At 36.5% G+C, this 20,937-nt stretch overlaps 3 protein-coding genes across 3 annotated transcripts; 2 read left to right on the top strand and 1 right to left on the bottom strand.

Annotated features, from left to right (window-relative positions):
- The first annotated feature begins 1,289 nt into the window (after positions 1–1,289).
- LOC107806786 (uncharacterized) lies at positions 1,290–3,175 on the top strand. Its single transcript, XM_016631020.2, has 3 exons — positions 1,290–1,600; positions 2,032–2,132; positions 2,457–3,175. Exons 1-3 carry the CDS (start codon positions 1,417–1,419, stop codon positions 2,745–2,747), a joined length of 576 nt encoding a protein of 191 aa, XP_016486506.1. The 5' UTR covers positions 1,290–1,416; the 3' UTR covers positions 2,748–3,175.
- A 494-nt stretch (positions 3,176–3,669) lies between these two features.
- LOC142163031 (uncharacterized) lies at positions 3,670–6,635 on the top strand. Its single transcript, XM_075220281.1, has 4 exons — positions 3,670–4,349; positions 4,985–5,535; positions 5,639–6,249; positions 6,369–6,635. Exons 1-4 carry the CDS (start codon positions 3,670–3,672, stop codon positions 6,633–6,635), a joined length of 2,109 nt encoding a protein of 702 aa, XP_075076382.1.
- A 742-nt stretch (positions 6,636–7,377) lies between these two features.
- On the bottom strand, positions 7,378–11,831 carry LOC142163030 (uncharacterized). The gene is made up of 9 exons (XM_075220280.1): positions 11,361–11,831; positions 10,275–11,087; positions 9,879–10,136; positions 9,717–9,806; positions 9,316–9,636; positions 8,954–9,166; positions 8,088–8,587; positions 7,812–7,996; positions 7,378–7,475 (listed from the first exon to the last, which is right to left on the bottom strand). Exons 1-9 carry the CDS (start codon positions 11,829–11,831, stop codon positions 7,378–7,380), a joined length of 2,949 nt encoding a protein of 982 aa, XP_075076381.1.
- Positions 11,832–20,937: the final 9,106 nt, after the last annotated feature.

The raw sequence follows: 20,937 nt of genomic DNA, 5'->3' as shown, positions 1-20,937 counted from the left end.
GCTGAACCAAGTGTGCTGAAGTTTTTGTTTGTAATTGCTGAATTTAAGCATAGTAGCTGAAGTTTTGTTCTCTATTTGTTGAAGTTTTTGCTTGTAATTGTTGAACTTAAGCATAGTAGCTGAAGTTTTGTTCTTTATTTGCTGAAGTTTTTGTTTGTAATTGTTGTAGTTTTTGTTTTTGTAACTGGCGAACTTCAGCTCTAGAGCTGAAGTTTTTGTTTTTGTAATGGTTTTGTTTGTAACTGGCGAATTTCAGCTCCAGCCTTCTTAGAGTTGAAGTTTTAACTGACTTTCTATATGATTCGAAAGTTGAAAGTATTAGATGGAAATACAAGTGCTTACCAATTTATGTAATCCTCTTGGTCAGATTCCTCCAATTTGGTATACTTCTTAAATACCAAATTGATGAGCTAAAAGGTTTTTATCTCCACAGCCCATGTCAATTACTGGAACATTTTCACAATCAGCGGCTTCAGAAAGGAGTGGGCCATCGGATTGAGGGCGGATATAACTTTGAGGAGGAGAAGGAGAAGGAGAAAAGAGGCTGAAATTGTTTAAAAAGTGGGTACAAGTCAAAATTTTTAAAAAAATGGGTATAGATTAAATGAGGGCCACCAAATAGGATGCCCGTTTAATTGTTACGTCAATTATGTATAATTGGAAATCTCAAACTTTTGGGACTATTTATGATAGTATGCAACCTAAAAGAAGTTTGCTAAACTTGGCTAAAATTCTAATTTGATCCACAACATCATGAGTTTGAACTCGTCTAGTTAGACTTTTCTTGCTCCTATGTTAAAAAAAATAAGATAATTCACTTATTACCCAACCTCTTTAAATTGGTAAAATAACTATATCTAGCACATAGTGCTATTTGAAGCTACTGGAACTGAAGGTTGGAGCTGCAGATCATGAAGTTGAGGATATTTTACTTTAAATATTTTTCATTAAACTTAAAAATGTCAATTTCGCACTAGTATGGACAGAACTTAAATATCAGCACAAAAGTATCCTATTTGTGCAAATCCTCGAGTCTTTTTGTATTTGGGGAAAGTATTTGGGGAAAGAACACAAACAACTATTCTTAGGGTTGCTATTAAGAGATTAATCAGTACTTATTTTGTCCTCAAAATTTAAACTAAAAATCTTAATTTCAAGACAATTCATAACACAAATGTCCTGAAACTAAACTAGAAAACTAAAATTCAGGACACATAGGCTAATTCCTACAAAATATTTTGGGTAGCCTATTGGGCCTCCATTTTAGAGGGGTTCGTATTGGATTAGCAGGTCAATTGATGAGCCCATCTTAAACCTAGATTCATCACCCTCGTCTTCATTCTCTGCAATCTAGGGTTTCAGATTGAAGTTTATCAGCCCCAAATTTAAGTAGGGGTGCTTTTTCTCCGCAGCATTATGAAGAAAATTGCAGACTCAAAAAATGCGCGTGAGATGGACACAAATCAGAAAATCAAAGGCTCAAATTCGAAGAAGAAGATGAAGAAGAATATGCAAAGATTAGGAGGAAGAGGAGGCTTATCACTGGAAGCATTTGCCAACGCCAAAACCAAGAGCAACAATTACAACCCTGCCATCATAAGTAAATCTCTCTGCAAAAAAAGAACATTCTTTTTTGCTTTATTTCAATTTAACCTATTTTTTATAATTATTAGGTTTGAATGTAATATAACTCATTCTAATATTTTACTTGAAGCAGTATGATTATAGATACTCCTGATTGTGCTTAATGAGGTGTTGTGTCATGCAATTTCAATAGACAGTAGACAATAGAAAGCACAAGAGGAATTTTTAACTGATTTCCCGATTGTTTTTGTTTTTATCATTCTGGGGGAGTTACTGAGTTTCTTACTTTAGATGAGATAAATCTCAGATTTTACTCTTATATATGGATGTTTGCCCACAATTTTGATCAGTATGTTCATCATTCTGAAGTTCCCTTATTAAAGTTCATGTGTCTGCCATTGTCGCGTAACTATACCTTATGTATTATACGCTGTTATTTTTGCGCAGAGAAGCAAAGGGAGTTCTATAAGAATGCCAAATATGTGAATAAATATAAGAGGATAGTTAAGCAACAAGGAGAGCCTTCTGAGGGTGCTAGACAACTAGAGGTTTGTTATTAGCCATCTCTTGTTTGTTCCTTTTGTTTCCTTCTACGTTGTGCAAAGTCTAATTAAATTTGGTTAAAGCATGAAGACATGCGCTTTATGTGGACAACCTAAAGTTCATTTCAAAATGGCTTAGAATGTAGTGTAATTATGGAATTTAATCATTTGGGAAATGCTCAACTTAGCTGATTTATAGTATGAACATGCTTTGATCTATGACATCTCTGGGTTGTGTTATTGTTCTCTACTTTCATGCTACATTATTGAGTAAAATTGGAACTAGGAAAGGGAGGTTGATGTTTATTCTAATTCCAATTGCTATATCAGGATGAAGAAAAGATTGAAAAAACTGATAAGGTGGATAACAGAAATAAGAAGAACCAGAAGTATAGTGCTCGAAGCTTGAGAGAAGTATATGAGAGAAAACGGGAGGAGGAAGAGAAGGCAAGGATGGAGAGAGAAGCCACTATTCTAGCAAAGAAAGAAGAAAGACAGAGAGCTGAATGTCGAAGGAAAATGCTAAGGGAGAAAATGTTCAAGAAAACTAAGTCTGGCCAACCTGTCATGAAGTACAGAATAGAACATATTCTGGAAACACTTCAAGGATCAAAAGGTTAGGCTACCCCTCAACCCTCCCCCCAACCCAAACCCACCCAAAAGGAGAAAACAGAGGTTAGGTTGTAGCATTATTCTTATGTATATTGGGCTTTCTGGATATTTTATATACATATGACACACTGGAGGATGTAAAAGTAACTGTGATGAATTATTATGTAAGCAGTGCTATGGAAGTACGCAACGTAGCAAAATTCAGTAGTTCTGTGAGAATGTGATACAATCTAGATAGCCATCGAGCATTGAAGGCTACTTTCATAACGGGGCGGCTACATGTATAATTTCGCCAACAATTAAAGACCATATTACATTTGGTGGCTATATTTGTAATATTTAGCTCCCTAGTGTAAATAGCCCTTAAGGCTCTTTATTTTAGGGTTAGCTTATTTTGATATTGTGAATGAAAACTTATTGAGAGTGTTTAGGATGAATTCCTATGTTGGTTGATTACTTATTATGGTGAACTTGCAAGGGGGGTTATTCCTTTAGTTTTGGGTCAATTAAGTCTTAAATTGATGAGCAAACTTCATTTATAGTCACTAGGGCCAAACTTATATCACCTGATAGCCACAAAATAACCCCTTACAAGTAATAGCCTCAAAACAATAACAAAGGCTAGCAACTGAAAAAGCTGAAATCATACGTTCAACGCAAACGAAAAGGAAAGCAGTTCTAATCGATTTTGTATCCTAAATTCACACATTCAATATGGAATCTTCAACCTCCAAACACTATAAAAGTCGCCCAATTATTCACATTGTGAAAGAAATTCTAGGGTTTCTGAAGATTAAACCCAGAGAAGAGTTCCCAAAAATTCACGCTGAAATTCAATTTTTTTGCACAATTGCTGCCTACAATCAGCTTAATAGAGTTGAGATTTCGTTCTTAAATTGTGAAATTAATACAAAATCGACAAAATCAACAAATGTCTATGGAGATTGTGAATGTTGGAACTACAGTTCCAACTTTGATTCCGATTTTACTTCAACACAGTGGTGAATGGGTAAGTGAGAGTAAATTTGTTAATTTCCTTGTTAATGGCGTGTTGATCAATTCGGACTGTAGCTATGATTATTTTGTTGATGAGACATACAAGCAATTGGGTAGAGATTCAATTACGAGTGCAATGGAGATAAAATATACAGTGAAGGATGACTATGTAGCAATTCCAATATACAATGATATGAGTGTGCGCTTGTATATGGAGATGAAAAAGAAAAACCTGGATATCACTGAATATCCATTATGCATAACATTGAAAACTCTATATTCAAGTGTTGAATGCTCATATTCAAGTTCATACTTGAGTGACAACTTACTTGCAACAACTTCAGCTGGAAACTTACTTGCAACAACTTCAGTTGGTTTACAATGTCAGAACATAGAAGAAGTACATGGAACTAATATTGTTGAAATGATGGATAATCATGTAAAGGAAGACAAAATTGAGATATTGAAGGGAAATTGTATAATAGACAATCCACAACATGAAGAAATTGCAGAAGGTCAGTTGTATTGGGACAAAAATACACTCATTAGTGTAATGAAGCACTACGCAATACGGAAAAAATATCAATTTATAGTGGATAGATCATCTACAACAAGGTATGATTTCTACTTATGAGATTGCACTTCTCTGTAATTTTTCGTATACAGATCTGTATAAAAAATGTATAATTATTGTATAGTGAGATTGCACTTCTCTGTATTTTTTTGTATACAGATCTGTATAAAAAATGTATAATTATTGTATAATAAGATTACACTTCTCTGTAATTTTTTGTATACAGATCTATTTAAAAAATGTATAATTATTGTATAGTGAGATTGCACTTCTCTGTAATTTTTTTGTATATAGATCTGTATAAAAATGTATAATTATTGTATAATAAGATTACACTTCTCTGTAATTTTTTGTATACAGATCTGTATAAAAATGTATATTTATTGTATAATAAGATTACACTTCTCTGTAATTTTTTGTATACAAATCTGTATAAAAAATATATAATTATTGTATAACAAGATTGCACTTCTCTGTAATTTTTTGTATATAGATCTGTATAAAAAATGTATAATTATTGTATAATAAGATTGCACTTCTCTGTAATTTGTATACAGATCTGTATAAAAATATATAGTTATTGTATAGTGAGATTGCATATGTATACTGCTTGTTTATTTGAGACACGTGTAAAAATCTGAATAAATGCATTATCATAACACTATATTTTAAATAGGTATTGTCTTACATGCATGGATGAAAGTTGCAAATGGAGTCTTAGATCTTCAAGTCTACACAAATCAAATGTCTTCAAGGTTAGACGGTTCAATGATGTTCACACTTGCCTAGAGATGAGTAGATTGTTTTTACAACGTCATGCTACTTCGTCAACCATTGCAAAAATGATTTGCAACAAATATACCAATCCAAAAACAATATACACTCCGACAGACATCATGAGCGACATGAAACAACAATATGCGATTAATATGAGTTACATAAAAGCTTATAGAACAAAAGAAAAGGCGCTTGAACTACTAAGAGGGATACCACGTGAATCTTATAGAAAGCTGCCGGGTCACTTGTATATGATAAATATGACAAATCCTGGTTCTGTCACAAGGTTACATAAATCAGAGGACATGCGCTTCATGTATGTTTTTATTGCGCTAAATGCATCAATCATAGGATGGAAATACTGTTACCCTATCGTAGTGGTTGATGGGACATTCCTCAAATCATCACACAGAGGAACAATGTTAACAGCTAGCGCACAAGATGCAGCAGGTGAATATGTTGCAGACTTGTATAATAATTATATATGGTATAGATAGTTCTTATTTGTGTATAAAAAAATAACATGTGGATACTTTCTTATTTGCTTAAGCAGGTAAAATTTTTCCACTAGCATACGCTGTTGTAGATTCTGAAAATGATGCTTCATGGGAATGGTTTTGTGAAATGTTTAGACAAGCTTTTGGGGAAAGGGAAAGGATGTGCATCGTATCGGATCGTCATGCAAGCATATTGAGGGGTGCTTCGATTGTGTATCCAGAGGTATCTCACTGTGTATGCATCTTTCATCTTTGGAATAACATAAAGAAGCAGTTCAAGAAGAACCATGACCGGCTGAGGGAAGTATTTTTTGCAATGGCCAGAGCATACAAAATTGAAGATTTTAATCGCCTCATGGAAGATATGGACATCATTGATAAGAGGGTAAGGGGTTACCTATTCCAAGTTGGTTATGAAAAGTGGTCTATAGTGCATTCCACTGTTAATAGATCCATGGTGATGACTTCAAATATTGCCGAGTCACTCAATGCAAGGAACAGAGAGGCAAGAGAGCTACCAATCATGAGTTTGCTAGATTACATGATGAATTTGGTTATGGAATGGAATAATACGAATAGAATGACTGCAATGAGTACATTTATTGACATAGGACAAAAATATCATGAGGTACTGAAGGAAAATAACTATTTGTCGCAGAAGATGACGGTAAATATTCTTTTATCATGTCTTACTTCATACGCCGGAGTAACATACTTTGACAAAAATGCAGTAATACTTGTCATATCCCTGTTTTAGTTTTACTAATAATATCTATTTAAATTTAGGTTAAGCCTTCAACCGATTATGTATATGTAGTAATGGATGCTGAACAAAGGCGGAACATAGTCTGCATACAAAAAAGAGAATGTTGGTGCAAACGATTTCAAGTAGATGAGATTCCTTGTCCACATGCTATGGCAGTATTGGACTACACACACATGGAAGCACCCAAATATTGTTCTTCCTATTACACCAAGGAATACTTCAAGAAGACATATGAAGTGCCAGTTAATCCACTTCCTGATGAAACTACATGGGACCTTCCAACATAGGTGTTAGATAATGTGGTCCTACCACCGATAGTGAAGGGCAAACCAGGAAGACCGACGAAGTCGAGACGCAAGAGACTTTATGAATATCTGTATACTGAAACTGTTACATGTGGACTGTATGGAAAACAAGGACATAACAGAAGAACATGCATGAATGCTCAAGACAACTAGTAGATGTTGCTACAGTGATTTAGTATTTTGTAAAAAAAATCCTTCTGAATATTGCAATTAGAATATTGGAAAAATAATGAGATTTGCAATCAGATTCTCTCTGATGTATGAATTAAGATGCTACTTTTTGTTATAATGAAAGTATTGGTAGAAGTTTTATTTCAAATACTATTATGGATATCACTATACAAAATAATATACAAAAAAGACTGTTACTATACAAAAATATACAAAATAGACTGTCACTATACAATTTATATGAAATATTTTGTTCCTATACAAAAAAATAGAAAATAAACTATAGCTATACAAAAAATATACAAAATAGACGTCACTATATAAAAACTATACAAAAAAGAGGGATTACCAATTAAATATACAAAATAGAAATTGTATATATATACAATTACATAATAGACTCTGACTATCCAAAAAATATACAGATAGATATACAAAACTACAGTTAACAGTATCTTACACTTACGCTACAGTTAATGATGCCACAGTGCTTAAGATTGTAAAGTTAACTGGCCCAATGCAACATGACAGGTTTTAAACGCTTTCTTATCACCTATTCACTGGCATAATATGAAAACAGCAAAACAGTAACATTACAAGCAACATATATTTCTTGCATGCCTTTCCAATTTGCTGTCGAAAATGCAATAGCTGTTTCAACATTAGCATTTCAAACATATTGTTCAAAGACATCCCAAACAAAAAGCATAAAATGTGATATAGGTATGCAACTGTATCCTATCATAGACAATATAAGAACCAAACTACTTCCATCTTAAAACTACATGCGAAATTTCTGTTAAACGATCCCAAACTACTTCATCTTGCCCTTCAACTTGCCCTTTTTCTTGATATCCTTCAAAGTCTCGTCATCACCAACATGCGTTTTGCCCTTTTTCTTGTTATCCTTCAAAGACTTGTCATCAACAATGGAATGCGACTTGCTCTTTTTCTTGTTATCCTTTTTTATCTAATCCTTCAATCTACCAGTAGACTCATCATCACTAGTTGCATATCCTCTTTGTTTCTTCACTCCATAATCCCATAGCAATATACCATATCGATTCCGTATCCCGTCAATATCAATAGCTTTAGGAATATTGTTGCCTTGAATGATGTACTCAGCAAATGCAGCAACATAAACACCGCAATCACTACATACAAGGTAGCACCTAAACATTGAATAAAAGTTAGGATAATATCCAAATAGGAATTCATATACAAAAAATGAATAAGAATCAGAAATATTCAATAATAATTTACGTGTTATCTTGCGTTGGCAACCCATCAACGACATGAATCTCAAAAGGATCATTGGCGGGGATTCCCATAGGATTCTCCTTTGTGTCCCAAAAACCAATACGATGAAGGAAATATGGGAGCAACACTGAGTATGACTCAACTGATCTCCGAACTGCACTATTCTGTCGTGCGCCACTCATGGAATCATATACATAAATGTGCAGATCTATGAATGACAATCTCGCCAATATCCAGTGCCACTTATCAGATAGATTTATAGGGAAAAGGATTTCATCAACAGTAGACCAAGGAACATTACATCGTAAAAAATACCCAAGTATGTACTCAACAATTGGATCTGTTTCAGTAATCAAATTCATGTCTCTATTTTTCTCCAAAAACTCCTTGTACAAATTCGAAATCAAGCGGTTAAACCAACAGTCAGTCGTTGTGAATCTTATTGGAACATCAACATCGTACTTCCCTTTCTTTCTCAAATAGTAAAAAATTACATCAATATGCTGAAATGTGAAGAATATACACAGTCAGAAAATTACAGTATGAGAAAACTAAAAATGTATATCACAAGTTTATATTTTACAGTTAAAGTGTTGACGTACTGAATCACATAAGGGTAGGCCGGGATATGCAAATGTGAAGAACCATTTTTTTCTCCAATATCATCAACTCCAAATTCAAAGATTTTATTTAGCTTATTGTCAGCCTCTATATAAACACCGTCCCTGATGAATCATGATAAAAAGATATGGTTCATAACATGGAATAAACAAGAACAAAAAAAGAAATAAGAAAAAACTGAAACATAAAACTTATGGCGCATTAGTCCTTAAGCCTCTATTGATGAAAGTGTTCCACTTACACAATACTTTGAAATCAACAGGATTGTCAACGTTTCCCTCAAAAGGATACTTTATAGTCAAGATGAGCTTCTTTGACTTAGTTAGCTTGTTTTCAACAACTTGGATGGTGCCACCAGAGTCAAATGTGTTTATGAATGGTGACTTCATGACCCCTACTGGTTTTCTTTCTCTAGGGTTCATTTCAGGTGTGTCATGATCAACAACAACTATATGATCTTCCTGCATAGTAGCAATATTTTTCTCCACTCCTAAACAATCACCATGTACAATATTTTGATTGAAATACTTTTGGGTGATTGCAGTTATTTGAGCCTCAGCATCATTACTCCAACTATTTTCCTCACCACCTTCCTCACAACTATTTTTACCAAGTTGTACAGAATCATCCACCAAACTCCCCATATTAGAAGTATTTTTGTCACAAAGCTGTTGGTGATTGCAGTGATTTCAGGCTCGGCATCCTCAATCCAGGCTTCGTCATCACCAACTCCTTCACTACTTTTACCATGTTGTATAGAATCCTTCACCACACCCTCCATAACATCAACAGTTTGCTCTAGACTTACCTCATTGTCAACATTTTTCTTTACAACTTTTTCAATGCCAATATTTTTCTCCATAACTTCCTCACTACCAAAATTATTCTCTGAAAATTCCTTATCATGATGGTTGTCATTTTTTTGATTACCCTGTTCAGAAAAAATATACAACAAGTTGTAAAATTGTAGTAAAAGGTAAAAATAACAAATAAGCGTAGTCATGAGAATACCTTTGAAGCATTGCGTACACCTAGAGCTTTAAAAACCTTTTTAAATGAGGAAATCATTAAGTTCTTTAAAGATGAAACCTTGTCGTTTACCTATAAAAAGAAAAGTGAAACCGAATATCAATTAAGTTGTCAGAACTGCTCAAAGACAAAATAGAATTGTACCTTCTTGATTTCACTTCTCATAAGTTTCAGCTCTTTCTCGCTTGAATTCAAGTTACTAGACTGTGGATTCGGATTCTCATTGTTGATAGATTGTGATTCTGGCTTATTTTTGGAGTGCTTCTTAGCATTTGTTTTAACTTCAGCCACGACTCCAGATTCAATATGAATCTCATTTTTATCTTCACAAACCGGGACAAAGTCATCCAATTGAAGCCTTGTTTGTTCATCATTTGTTGGGAAAATGTTACCAAACACCAACTACAAATAAGTAAATAAAAGTTAGCAATCACCAAATGTATCAGAAATGCATAATTCATGTATCAGAAATGTATCAGAAATGTATAATGTATGTATCAGAAATATATAATTTATGTATCAGAAATATATATCTTTTACCTGCTCCTGACTTAAAAGAAAAAACTCTTTCCTCAACCTCTTAAACGTCACCTTCTTCTTTACTTTCCAGTTAAGTATGCGTGGCATAAGATTTCCAATCCGGCAAGCGAGGTTTTTGCGAGTATAGGGGCAGCATTCATAAAACCAACACTGGAATGCCAAAGGAAAACCACCATATCGGTACATCTCTCTCCTACTATGAACCTTATCCTTCATTGAACACAACATAGCATTAAAAACCACTTTTCCCCAAGGGAAAGTCTCAAAATCACCAGATTCAACCAACATAAAATCATTCTTTATTATCAAATCATCATTCGTAGTAGAAAACAGAAAACTGTGAATGACATACAATACTGCAATCTTTAATGCATCCTCATCAGATTTCCACATCTTGTTTAAGAAACAGTCAGTTAACGATTTCTTAGACACTTTTGACATGCTTGGAAAGTACAATTCCATCAACCGACTCGACTGGACAGATTCATAATCCTTATTGGGATCACCATTACACTTTAAACCTATAATAATACAAAACTCTGCAAGTCCAAAGCGCAACTTGGTGCTATTCACTTTAATCCATAACTCATTATCTTTAGGTGACACTACTTCCCTAAGAAATAGTGAATGGATAAGTTGGTTCTGTATAAAAAAATTGGGCAAGTCCACAAAATAACCAAAACATGTTCTTCTAAACATCTCAATCTGCTGATCATCCAGATTATTTTTCAAATGTTCCACTATACTGCAGTTTGTATGCACACTCATACGGGTACTATAATGATCAGCCAAAGGAACATAGTAATCCCAAAGCTGCAAACAACACAAAAATATAAATATATATAAGCTTCATAACAATCACAAATACACACTTTAAACATTACTTATACAATATGTGGATAGATGATACACTTTATATACAAAAGTTGCACATTACTTATTGACTTGATACACATTATATACAATATGAAAAAGAATGATACATTTTATATACAAATCTGGAACATAACTGCCATATTGGTTAAATTTCTACATATTAAAATAAACTAGGCGCATACAAGTCAAAGTTATATCATTAGAAAATACCTTCAAATCAGATGAGCTAGAACATTTTTGATTAACATGAACTTTTCTCTTTTTTGATGGAACATCATCCCCATCATTTTTAGCCTTCCTTTTAGAACCTTTACCCTTATCCTTCACAACATCCTTTTTCGCTATTTTAATCTTTCTTTTGGAACTTGTACCTTTTTCAACAACTACATGTTGAGCAGTGTGTGACCTCGCTACTCTATCATTGAGAGTCCCGCTATGAGAACGAGTCCTTCTATCAACATGAGTATTTTGCTTTCCTTCACTAGGGGTATTTTGCATTGCTTCAACAGATTTATGGGTTGCATACCCCAAATCGCACCCAAATTCTGGTAAATCTTCAAAATCGTCATCGTCATTGCTAATGAAATTAGGGTTATATTTTACTAATTTACCGGCTAATTTCAGAGAATTTGGAGATGTCATCATCTTCATTTTTTTCTTCAAAGACTTCCTTTTCCCCATTATAGAGATGACTATGAACAAAAATCGGAAAACCTAGAGTCGACTATGAAGAAAAATCGGAAAACCTACTGAAATTTTGACTTACATTGAAACCAAGAGTAAAAATGCAGAAGCTGTGTTTGAGGAGAAAGGTGGTTTGAGAGAGCGAGTTAAACGAGCGAATTCAAAAGTATGGGTGGTTTATGGATTATGGGCTAGTAGATGTAATAAGATTGGGTCGGAGGGACATTTCGGGTCCAAGGGGAAAACTTTGGGCTATTAAAATTTTGAAGGGCTATACAGGGAAGTTTTCCCTAAATTGATTGGGTGTTGGTTTATTTCAAATGTTCTTTCAATTTCCTTAGTTGGTTCTCTATTAAATCTTTATCATTCTATCATTTTATTTGTGTTCTTGTTACTTTGTTTCCGCATTGGTATCAGCAGGGTAGCTGGTTATGAATTGTAAAAGTTTTTGTTTAAGTTTTGGTATCAAAGAAAGGGAAAATATTACGCGTCTATGGTCCTCTTCAATTAATGTCACTAAACACGATCGCCGTCAACATAGTCTTCAGCTGGAAAATGTTGTCCTGGGATGTAAAAACAAATACTAACAGCATGTGGATGGACTGTAAATTAACTGCAGCCTATCGCAACAACTTGCGACAACGATATTACCATTACAAGCTCATAGTTATCCAACGTTGCCTGGAAGATTGGGTGTAATCCGAGCTCAATTGTAGCATAATTTTACTCGTACATTCACTTGGTCAATAAAGTAAATTCAAACTCGCTGCTTGCATTCAATTCTTTACATACGATTGGAAAGTGTTATTCGCCAATGCTCACATCAAATCACGAAAATATGATTACTTTTTGCATTACTACCAATCATGGTTAATAAATGTGTATTTTCACCGCAATGTATTACTTTATTATAAGAGTAGTATATTAATGTGATTTGACACAAACACAAGTGTTGATAGATTCTTTTTTCAATAGTTTTTCCTACTAACGATATCGTCCCCCAACGACTAACGAGTAAGGCTGGCATGTAGGCCGGTTAAATGGGTACTGAGCCTAAATGGGCCTAACCGTTTAAGCTCGAGATCAGGTGGGAGTGGGCTGCTAAGTGGGCCAGTCCACTGAAAAAAGCCCGTGACACCGGGACCATTTAGGTCCGGGACCGGTTGCTAAGTAGGCCGGTTCAACCGGTCCTAAACGGGCCCAACGATAATTTTTTTAAAAAAAAATTTAATTCCAAAATTTTGTTTAGCCGTTACAAAAGTTTAAAAAATGGTCGTTGGCCTGCAAAAATAGCCGTTTGATATTTCTAAAATAGCCATTTAACTCCTCCCAACTTTGTTTTAACCCCAAACTTTTTTATAATCACACTTTTTCCCTATTTTCAACTATAAATACCCTCTCATTCTTTCATTTTTCTCATAAAATCATCAATCTCTTAGTCTCTCTCTAATTTTCTTCTATAATTTGCTTACTTTATTATTGCAATTTGTGAAAAATTGTGAAGTTGGTGAATTGAAGTATTCAAGTCTTCAATGATATATAATTTTCAACAAGTTGTTCGTCAATTCAGTAAATTCGTTCCAACTCATAAGTTTTAATATTATAGTTTTGTTTGTTTTATTTACTCTTTTGTATTGTTTGATTAATTAAGATGGATTTTTCGTTAAAAAAATGTTTAGTGAAAATAAGGGAAAATCCAAGAGTGATGAATCTAGTGGCCAATCTATTCCTCCTCCAATTCCCCGGGCTCCCCTACCCAAACCCCATACCCGCCCCTCCACCTGCTCCTATTCTTGATAGTGATAATACTTTATTACAATTTACTGAGAGTCAATATTTGCATAATGTTGGAGGTGGTGAACACTTAGACCATGAATATATGAATGCTCTTTATGGTAATCCAATTATTGATGAAGATAATGAAGAGGAAATAGATTTTGATGAAACGCAACCGGATAACGATACATCCACTAGTCGTGTTGTTGAAGTTAACCCAACTAATAATAATCCAAATGATGTCCCGTCTGACCCCCCTGTTACTGCCCCTACTTTTTCTAGACAACCTTCTAAACGGGTCGAAACATCTCTTGTTTGGCCATTTTTTATTCAAATACGAGAAAAAAATAGGGCTAAGTGTAGAACTTATGGCAAAGAGTTAGCTTTTAAATATGTTGGAGGTCGACGGGGGATAGGAAGTTTGAGGAGACACATAATGCTACACCCTCAAGATAAAGTTAAATATCTTCATATGAAAGCGTCGGCCGAGGGGACAAGTGTACCTAGTCAGCCTGACCCTAGTACTGGGTCAAATCAATTTCAACCAGGAATTAACACTGTTACCGGTGATATTTTATATTATGATCCAAGAAAGATAGGAAAGAATTGGCAAAAATAATTACTGTTATGTGCTTACCCTATAGTTTTCCTTCTAACCCTCACTTTGTGCATTATATTAGAAGAGTTTGAAATCCTGCTTATAAAGGATGGTCTCGCACAACCGTAAAGAGCGATATTTATAAATATAAGCATGAATATGAACAATATTTGCGTTGTTTATTTACTTATAGTAATTGTCGTGTTGCTATTGCTACTGATATTGGTAGAAATGGTAATGACTGTGATTATCTTACTGTTACCAGTCATTGGATTGATGAGGATTGGATAATGCAAAAGTGCATTATCGCTTATAGAATAATTAATTTACATCACACAGGTTAGTTTATTTCTAGCACGGTTACGGATATTTGTAGATATTTTTGCATTAGTGATAAAATAATGTCAATTTCAATGGATAATGCTACTAGTAACATTAATGTTGTAGTCTTGCTTACCACTACACTAAATCCTGAATTTAGTAATATTTTTCATGTTAGATGTATTTGTCATATTTACCACTTAATTGTGGGTGATGGTATGAGAATTTTAAATGTTGAAATTGAAAATGTTAAAATGGCTCTTCACTGGCTTTTTATTCAAACCGTAGAAGTAGATTTAGAGAATATTTTAAAAGATGCGATGAATTTGGCCTAAGAGAAAGAAAGGTTTCTAAACCTTGTCCAACTAGATGTAATTACATGTATAAAAATTTAGTTGTTGCATATGAATATAGAAACCCCATAAACTCAACGCTTAATGCTCATGTAAGTGATGATGATGAGCACCTTACAAATGCAGATGGGGCTAATGTTAAAATGCTTGTAGATTTTTTAGAAAAATTTCATATTGCTACAAATGAATTTTCTGGATAATATTATCCTACTATTCTAACTGTTTAGTTTATATTGCAGAACTTGCAAATTTTTTTGCTTATTTTTCAGAGGGTGGGGAAATTTATAAACAAGCTATTGATTCTATGAGAAAGAAAACAACAACAACAACCCAGTATAATCCCACAAGTGGGGTCTGGGGAGGGTAATATGTACGCAAACCTTACCCCTACCCCGAAGGGTAGAGAGGCTGTTTCCAGGAGACCCTCGGCTCAAAAAAGCAACAGGAGACGATATATTAGTACCATAAAAATGCATAATAAAATAACAGCAATATAGGAGATATGAAATACAGAATACGAAATACGAAATAGATGGCTGGTATAGTAAAAACTAGCAGGTAAAGCCCTGCATCAATAGACGAGCAATGACATTCTTAGTCTAACTCCTAACTGGCTAGTCTCACTCTATTGTGCTGTAGAAATATTCACAATTTTCCCCTAACCTACAACCTTAATGCTCGACCTCCATAATTCCCTGTCAAGGGCCATGTCCTCAGTAATCCTAAGTCGCGCCATGTCCTGTCTGATCACCTCTCCCCAATACTTCTTAGGTCGCCCTCTACCTCTCCGCGTGCCCACTACAGCCAGTCGCTCACACCTCCTCACCGGTGCATCAATGCTCCTCCTCTGAATGTGCCCGAACCATCTGAGTCTTACTTCCCGCATCTTGTCCTCCATGGGGGCCACGCCCACCTTCTCTCGAATATCTTCATTCCTAATATTATCCATCCTTGTATGCCCGCACATCCACCTCAACATCCTCATCTCTGCTACTTTCATCTTCTGGATGTATGAGTTCTTTACAGGCCAACATTCAGTTCCATATAACATGGCAGGCCTAACCACTGCTCTATAAAACTTACCTTTTAGTAACGGTGACAATTTCTTGTCACACAAGACTCCCGACACTAACCTCCACTTCATCCACCCCACCCCTATACGGTGTGTGACATCCTCGTCAATCTCCCCGATCCCCTGAATAACCGATCCAAGGTACTTGAAACTACCCCTCTTGGGAATGACTTGAGAGTCAAGCCTCACTTCAACTCCCGCTTCCGTCGGCTCAACCCTAAATTTGCACTCGAGGTATTCCGTCTTCGTCCTGCTCAACTTGAAACCTTTAGACTCAAGAGCATGTCTCCAAATCTCTAGCCTCTCGTTGACGCCGCCTCGTGTCTCGTCAATTAGAATAATGTCATCAGCAAATAGCATGCACCATGGCACCTCCCCTTGAATATGATGAGTCAGTGCATCCATCACCAGGGCAAATAGGAATGGGCTGAGCGCAGACCCTTGGTGCAACCCCGTAATAACTGGAAAAAAGTTTAAAAAATATTTTTTCCCTATTACCCATATTTATGGTGTTGCTGCCTTGTTAAATCCTACTATGAAATTAAGAGGTCCTCAATTTTGGTATAAAACTGTTTATAATGGTTTCACACTTAAAGATGAGGAGTTATCTACACTTTCGGAAGCACAAGCCTCAATTAAAATAAATGCTCAAACTATTTATAGTGTTTATCAAATTGCAATAGATCATGCTACACCAAATGTTCCAACTTCTTCTTCTAGTTCTCAATCATCTAAAAGAACTGCGGGAGTAAGAGCACTTACTGCTTGGGTTGGGTTCTCGAGGTTCTAGTACTAGTGATTGTTTACAACTAAACGACCTTGAAAGTTTATTTGTCACAGGGAATTGAGCAAGTGAATCCCGGCGGCTCTTTTAATATTTTGGAATGGCGGAAGGACAAAGAAATACTTTCTGATTCTTTCGAGGATAGCCCGAGACATTTTAACCATTCAAGTTTCAACAGTGGCATCGGAGAGCGCTTTTAGTCAAGCAAGACTTCAACTCGGTGATTATAGAGCGTGTATGAGGGAGATCTTGGAAAAATCAGTACTTTAGAGAGATTGGATCCGTTCGAAACGAAGAAATTTTGGAATTGTTGAATCACAACCAGAGGTAGACGAAACTTACGAAGAAATGCTAACTGAACTTGTGGAGGATGCAGCTTCGCCCGGAAGCGGTGATGAACAAGCTTCTTTTCCACCACCAATAACGAAAATTCCTCCGAACGTTAAAAAATTTATGAAATTTGTAAGAGGTACCATGTAAAACTAATATGTAACTTGTATTTTTGCACATCTTGATTAGTTTCTTTTTCTTCTCAATGGTGGTATTAGCACCTTGTTGTGTTCATTCCATGGGGGAGGAAGACTAAGAAAGATATTGTCATGTTTTGCTAATGCTATAATAAAATTATAACGCATTGCTTTGAATATATTTTTACAATATTTTTATGTTTAAATTTGAATTCACAATTCTATAATATAATTTTTACAAGAAATTGCCTTAGATAACAATTTAAAAAAAAATAAAATTAACCGTTGGGCCCACTTAGCCCGGGACCATCAGTTCGTGGTCCTGGTCCCAAGCAGGTTCCGACCAAAAACCCACGAAGCCCGGAACCATTTAGGACCGGCCCACAAAGCCCGTTTAGGCCCGGATCCGGCCCACATTACACCCTTACTAGTACCAAGTAATGTCTGAGAGATGCAAGCACTGTCTGCAGTATAATTTGATGTGTGGATTAAAATCAGATGCATAGGTAGTATTGACTGGTAAGTGATACGAGTAATAAAAAGTGTCTACAGTGCACCTACTCAACCCACTTAGTTATGTTGTTTTTCTATCTATTTGTCCTTGTCTTTATTTGGTCCATTTTTCTCGTTTATATCACATGAGAAAATGCAAATATTCCCATTATTTTTAATGGGGATGTGGCTACGGCAAGATTGGATGTACATCTCTATTAGTAAGTGTAATGTTACTCACTACTTTCCTACCGTTCACATCACACACACACACACACACACACATATATATATATATATAATTTTATATTCACATTATATTTATTGTCAAAAAGTAACAATAAACATAGCACTATGTGATGACCCGCCATGTCATCATGCCACATAGACACCATTTGGCATATATTAATGCCATGTGAAAGCTTACATAAGAAGAAGGCTAGCATTTGTGAGAAGATTCTAGAGGGGTATGGACATTTCCTTAGGAAGAACCTAGATCCTTATGGATTTGCTAGGAAACTCTTTGGAATCTTCTACGCTTGTAGAGAATTCTAAAAAAAAAACTTATCTTGTAAATATCAAGGACTTGTGTAATAATTAATATTTACACAATAGCCTCTAGGAGACTAGTATATAAAGGGGTCCATTCATTTGTAATTCATCAAGCAAACAATTCAAGTTCTCTCTAATACAAAGCTTCCTTTAACAATTCTCTTATGTTCTTTCTTCCATTCTCTTAGCGATCTTGAGTGTAGTAAGGCTGACTTGACATAGCAAGAACGTGAGCAAGTTGTGCAAGATCGTGAGCGAGTTGTCAAGTGCCACACGTGTACTTAGTTAACAACTAAGAATGTGACAACGTGGTATCAGAGCGAAGGTTTCAACTAAGGGAATGACAAACGATGGAGAAATTAACACTGCCAACACCCAAGCCAACGTCATCCAGGATGCTGCTGGCAAGAGCGGCCGTAGCAAAAAGAGGAATGCCACCAACAAGAGCCAAGAGGTACCACCTGAGGCTTATGTCAAACGAAGGGCTTACATCCCAAGAACCATCTGCCACTGAGGCGAGCGAGGATGAAATGGAGGCCCTTCCAGAGGACGTCTCGCTCGGTAAAGAGTGGGTGATGAAGATGAACGTGGGGATGGACACCGTGGAGATATTTGGCCAATGCTTGGGGAAGGTGGAAGGCATCCTTAACGTTCTTGAGGGGCACACTCTTGAAGAGATTGAGAGTATCCGAAATGACTTGGAGGGATGTACACATACTGAGATGGAACTAAGGCTAACCATCACTGCCTTAGAATGCAAACTCATAGAGGCTTTGAGTACTATCGATGCTATGAAGGCAAAGATAGAGTCACTCGAGAAGCATGTCAATGCTGGCGTGACCGAGATAGCCAGCAATGTTGTGGTGACGAGGGAGGCCAAGATCGAGGCTCCCAAACCCCCGGTGTTCAAAGGTGTTCGTGATGCACAAGAAGTGGAAAACTTCCTTTGGCACTTGGAGAACTACTTCAGGAACGACAAAGTGAGGGACGACGAGGCCAAGATCAACACTACGGTATTGTACCTCTCAGATACTGTCATGCTATGGTGGAGAAGGAAGATGGTTGACGTGGATAAAGGTCTATGTACTATTAGCACATGGGATCAGTTCAAACCAAGTTCAAGTGACAGTTCTTTCCAAACAATGTCTTGTATGAGGCAAGGCGCAAGCTTAGGGAATTGAAGCAAACAGGGAGCATACGTAACTATGTCAAGGAGTTCACTACCCTTATGCTTCAAATCCCCAACCTGACCAATGATTACTTGATGTTCCACTTCATGGACGGATTGCAAAATTGGGCTAAGCATGAGTTGCAACGCCGACAAGTCACTAATATAAACCAAGTCATAATGGAGGCCGAATCATTAATGGATTTCAGGCATGACAAGCACAACAAAGGCAATGTCAAGGAGTCAAAGGTTGACAATGCTAAAGGTGGGGGAGACCGTGGCAAAGTCAAGGAGATACAACAACAATACTCCAAGACTCAAAATTTCAAAAAGTCGAGTGGTCGTCAGGGTTACGCGGAAAAGAAGGCGCAGGTCGAGAAGAAGGGATGCTATATATGCGGAGGGCCACATGGCTTCAGGAATTGTCATGACCTCAAGAGACTCAGTGCCATGGTACATGAGCGGAAGGAGCAGCCATAAGGAGAGAGTCCGGGAACCGCACAATTGGGTATGATCGGATTATGTGGTGCTGTCACGAAGCAAGCTATACAACCCACCGAGAATGGCAATCAGTACGTGGATCTCACCATCAACAACAAGCCCGCTCGTGCAATGGTGGATACTGGAGCAACTCATAATTTCGTGACTGAGGCTGCCGCAAAGAGACTAGAATTGAAGCTTGCTCCAACCAACTCTCGCGTCAAGACCGTGAATGCCGAGATACAGAATGCTCGTGGGGTAGCTAATGGAGTTGGTGTCAAATTGGGAGCTTGGGAAGGTATGACAAACTTTACCGTAACCGCTATGTATATCTTTGACATCATACTGGGGCAAGAGTTTTTTAGACATTGTCATACTTTAATCGACCCCTATCTCCAATGTCTCTTGGTTATGGAGCGAGAAGGAGCTTGCATGGTACTTACAGTGACTATGCCACGCGGACAGATCTAAGCACAACTCTCAGCTATGCAGGTTTTCAAGGGGATCAAGAAGGGGGAGCCGATGTTCGTGGCAACCATTGCAAGTCTAGAGGAAGACAAAATTTTTCAAGAGATAGTGCCGCCTTGCATAGAGAAGTTGCTTAAGGAAAACAAAGATATCATGCCCGAGGAGTTGCCTAAGCACTTGCTGCCCAGGAGAAAGGTGGATCACAAGATTGAGTTGGAGCCAGGGGCTAAGCCACTCGCATTTGCCCCATATCGTATGGCACCTCCCGAACTAGAGGAGCTCAGAAAACAATTGAAGGAGCTGCTAGATGCTGGTCACATTCGCCCATCAAAAGCACCTTTTGGCACACCAGTATTGTTCCTTAAGAAGAAGGATGGATCGTTGCGTTTGTGCATAGACTACCGAGCACTTAATAAGGTCACCGTGAAGAATAAGTACCCAATCCCGCTCATTGCTGACTTGTTTGATAGACTTGGGCAAGCCAAGTACTTTACCAAGGTGGATCTTCGAAAGGGCTACTACCAGGTTCGCATTGCGGAAGGGGATGAGCCAAAGACAGCATGTGTGACGAG

This window comes from Nicotiana tabacum, chromosome 8 (genome assembly GCF_000715075.1).
Source record: "Nicotiana tabacum cultivar K326 chromosome 8, ASM71507v2, whole genome shotgun sequence".
Lineage (NCBI taxonomy): Eukaryota > Viridiplantae > Streptophyta > Magnoliopsida > Solanales > Solanaceae > Nicotiana > Nicotiana tabacum.
The sequence above is the reverse complement of the archived record's forward strand: the minus strand, read 5'-3'. Positions and strand labels throughout refer to the sequence as shown.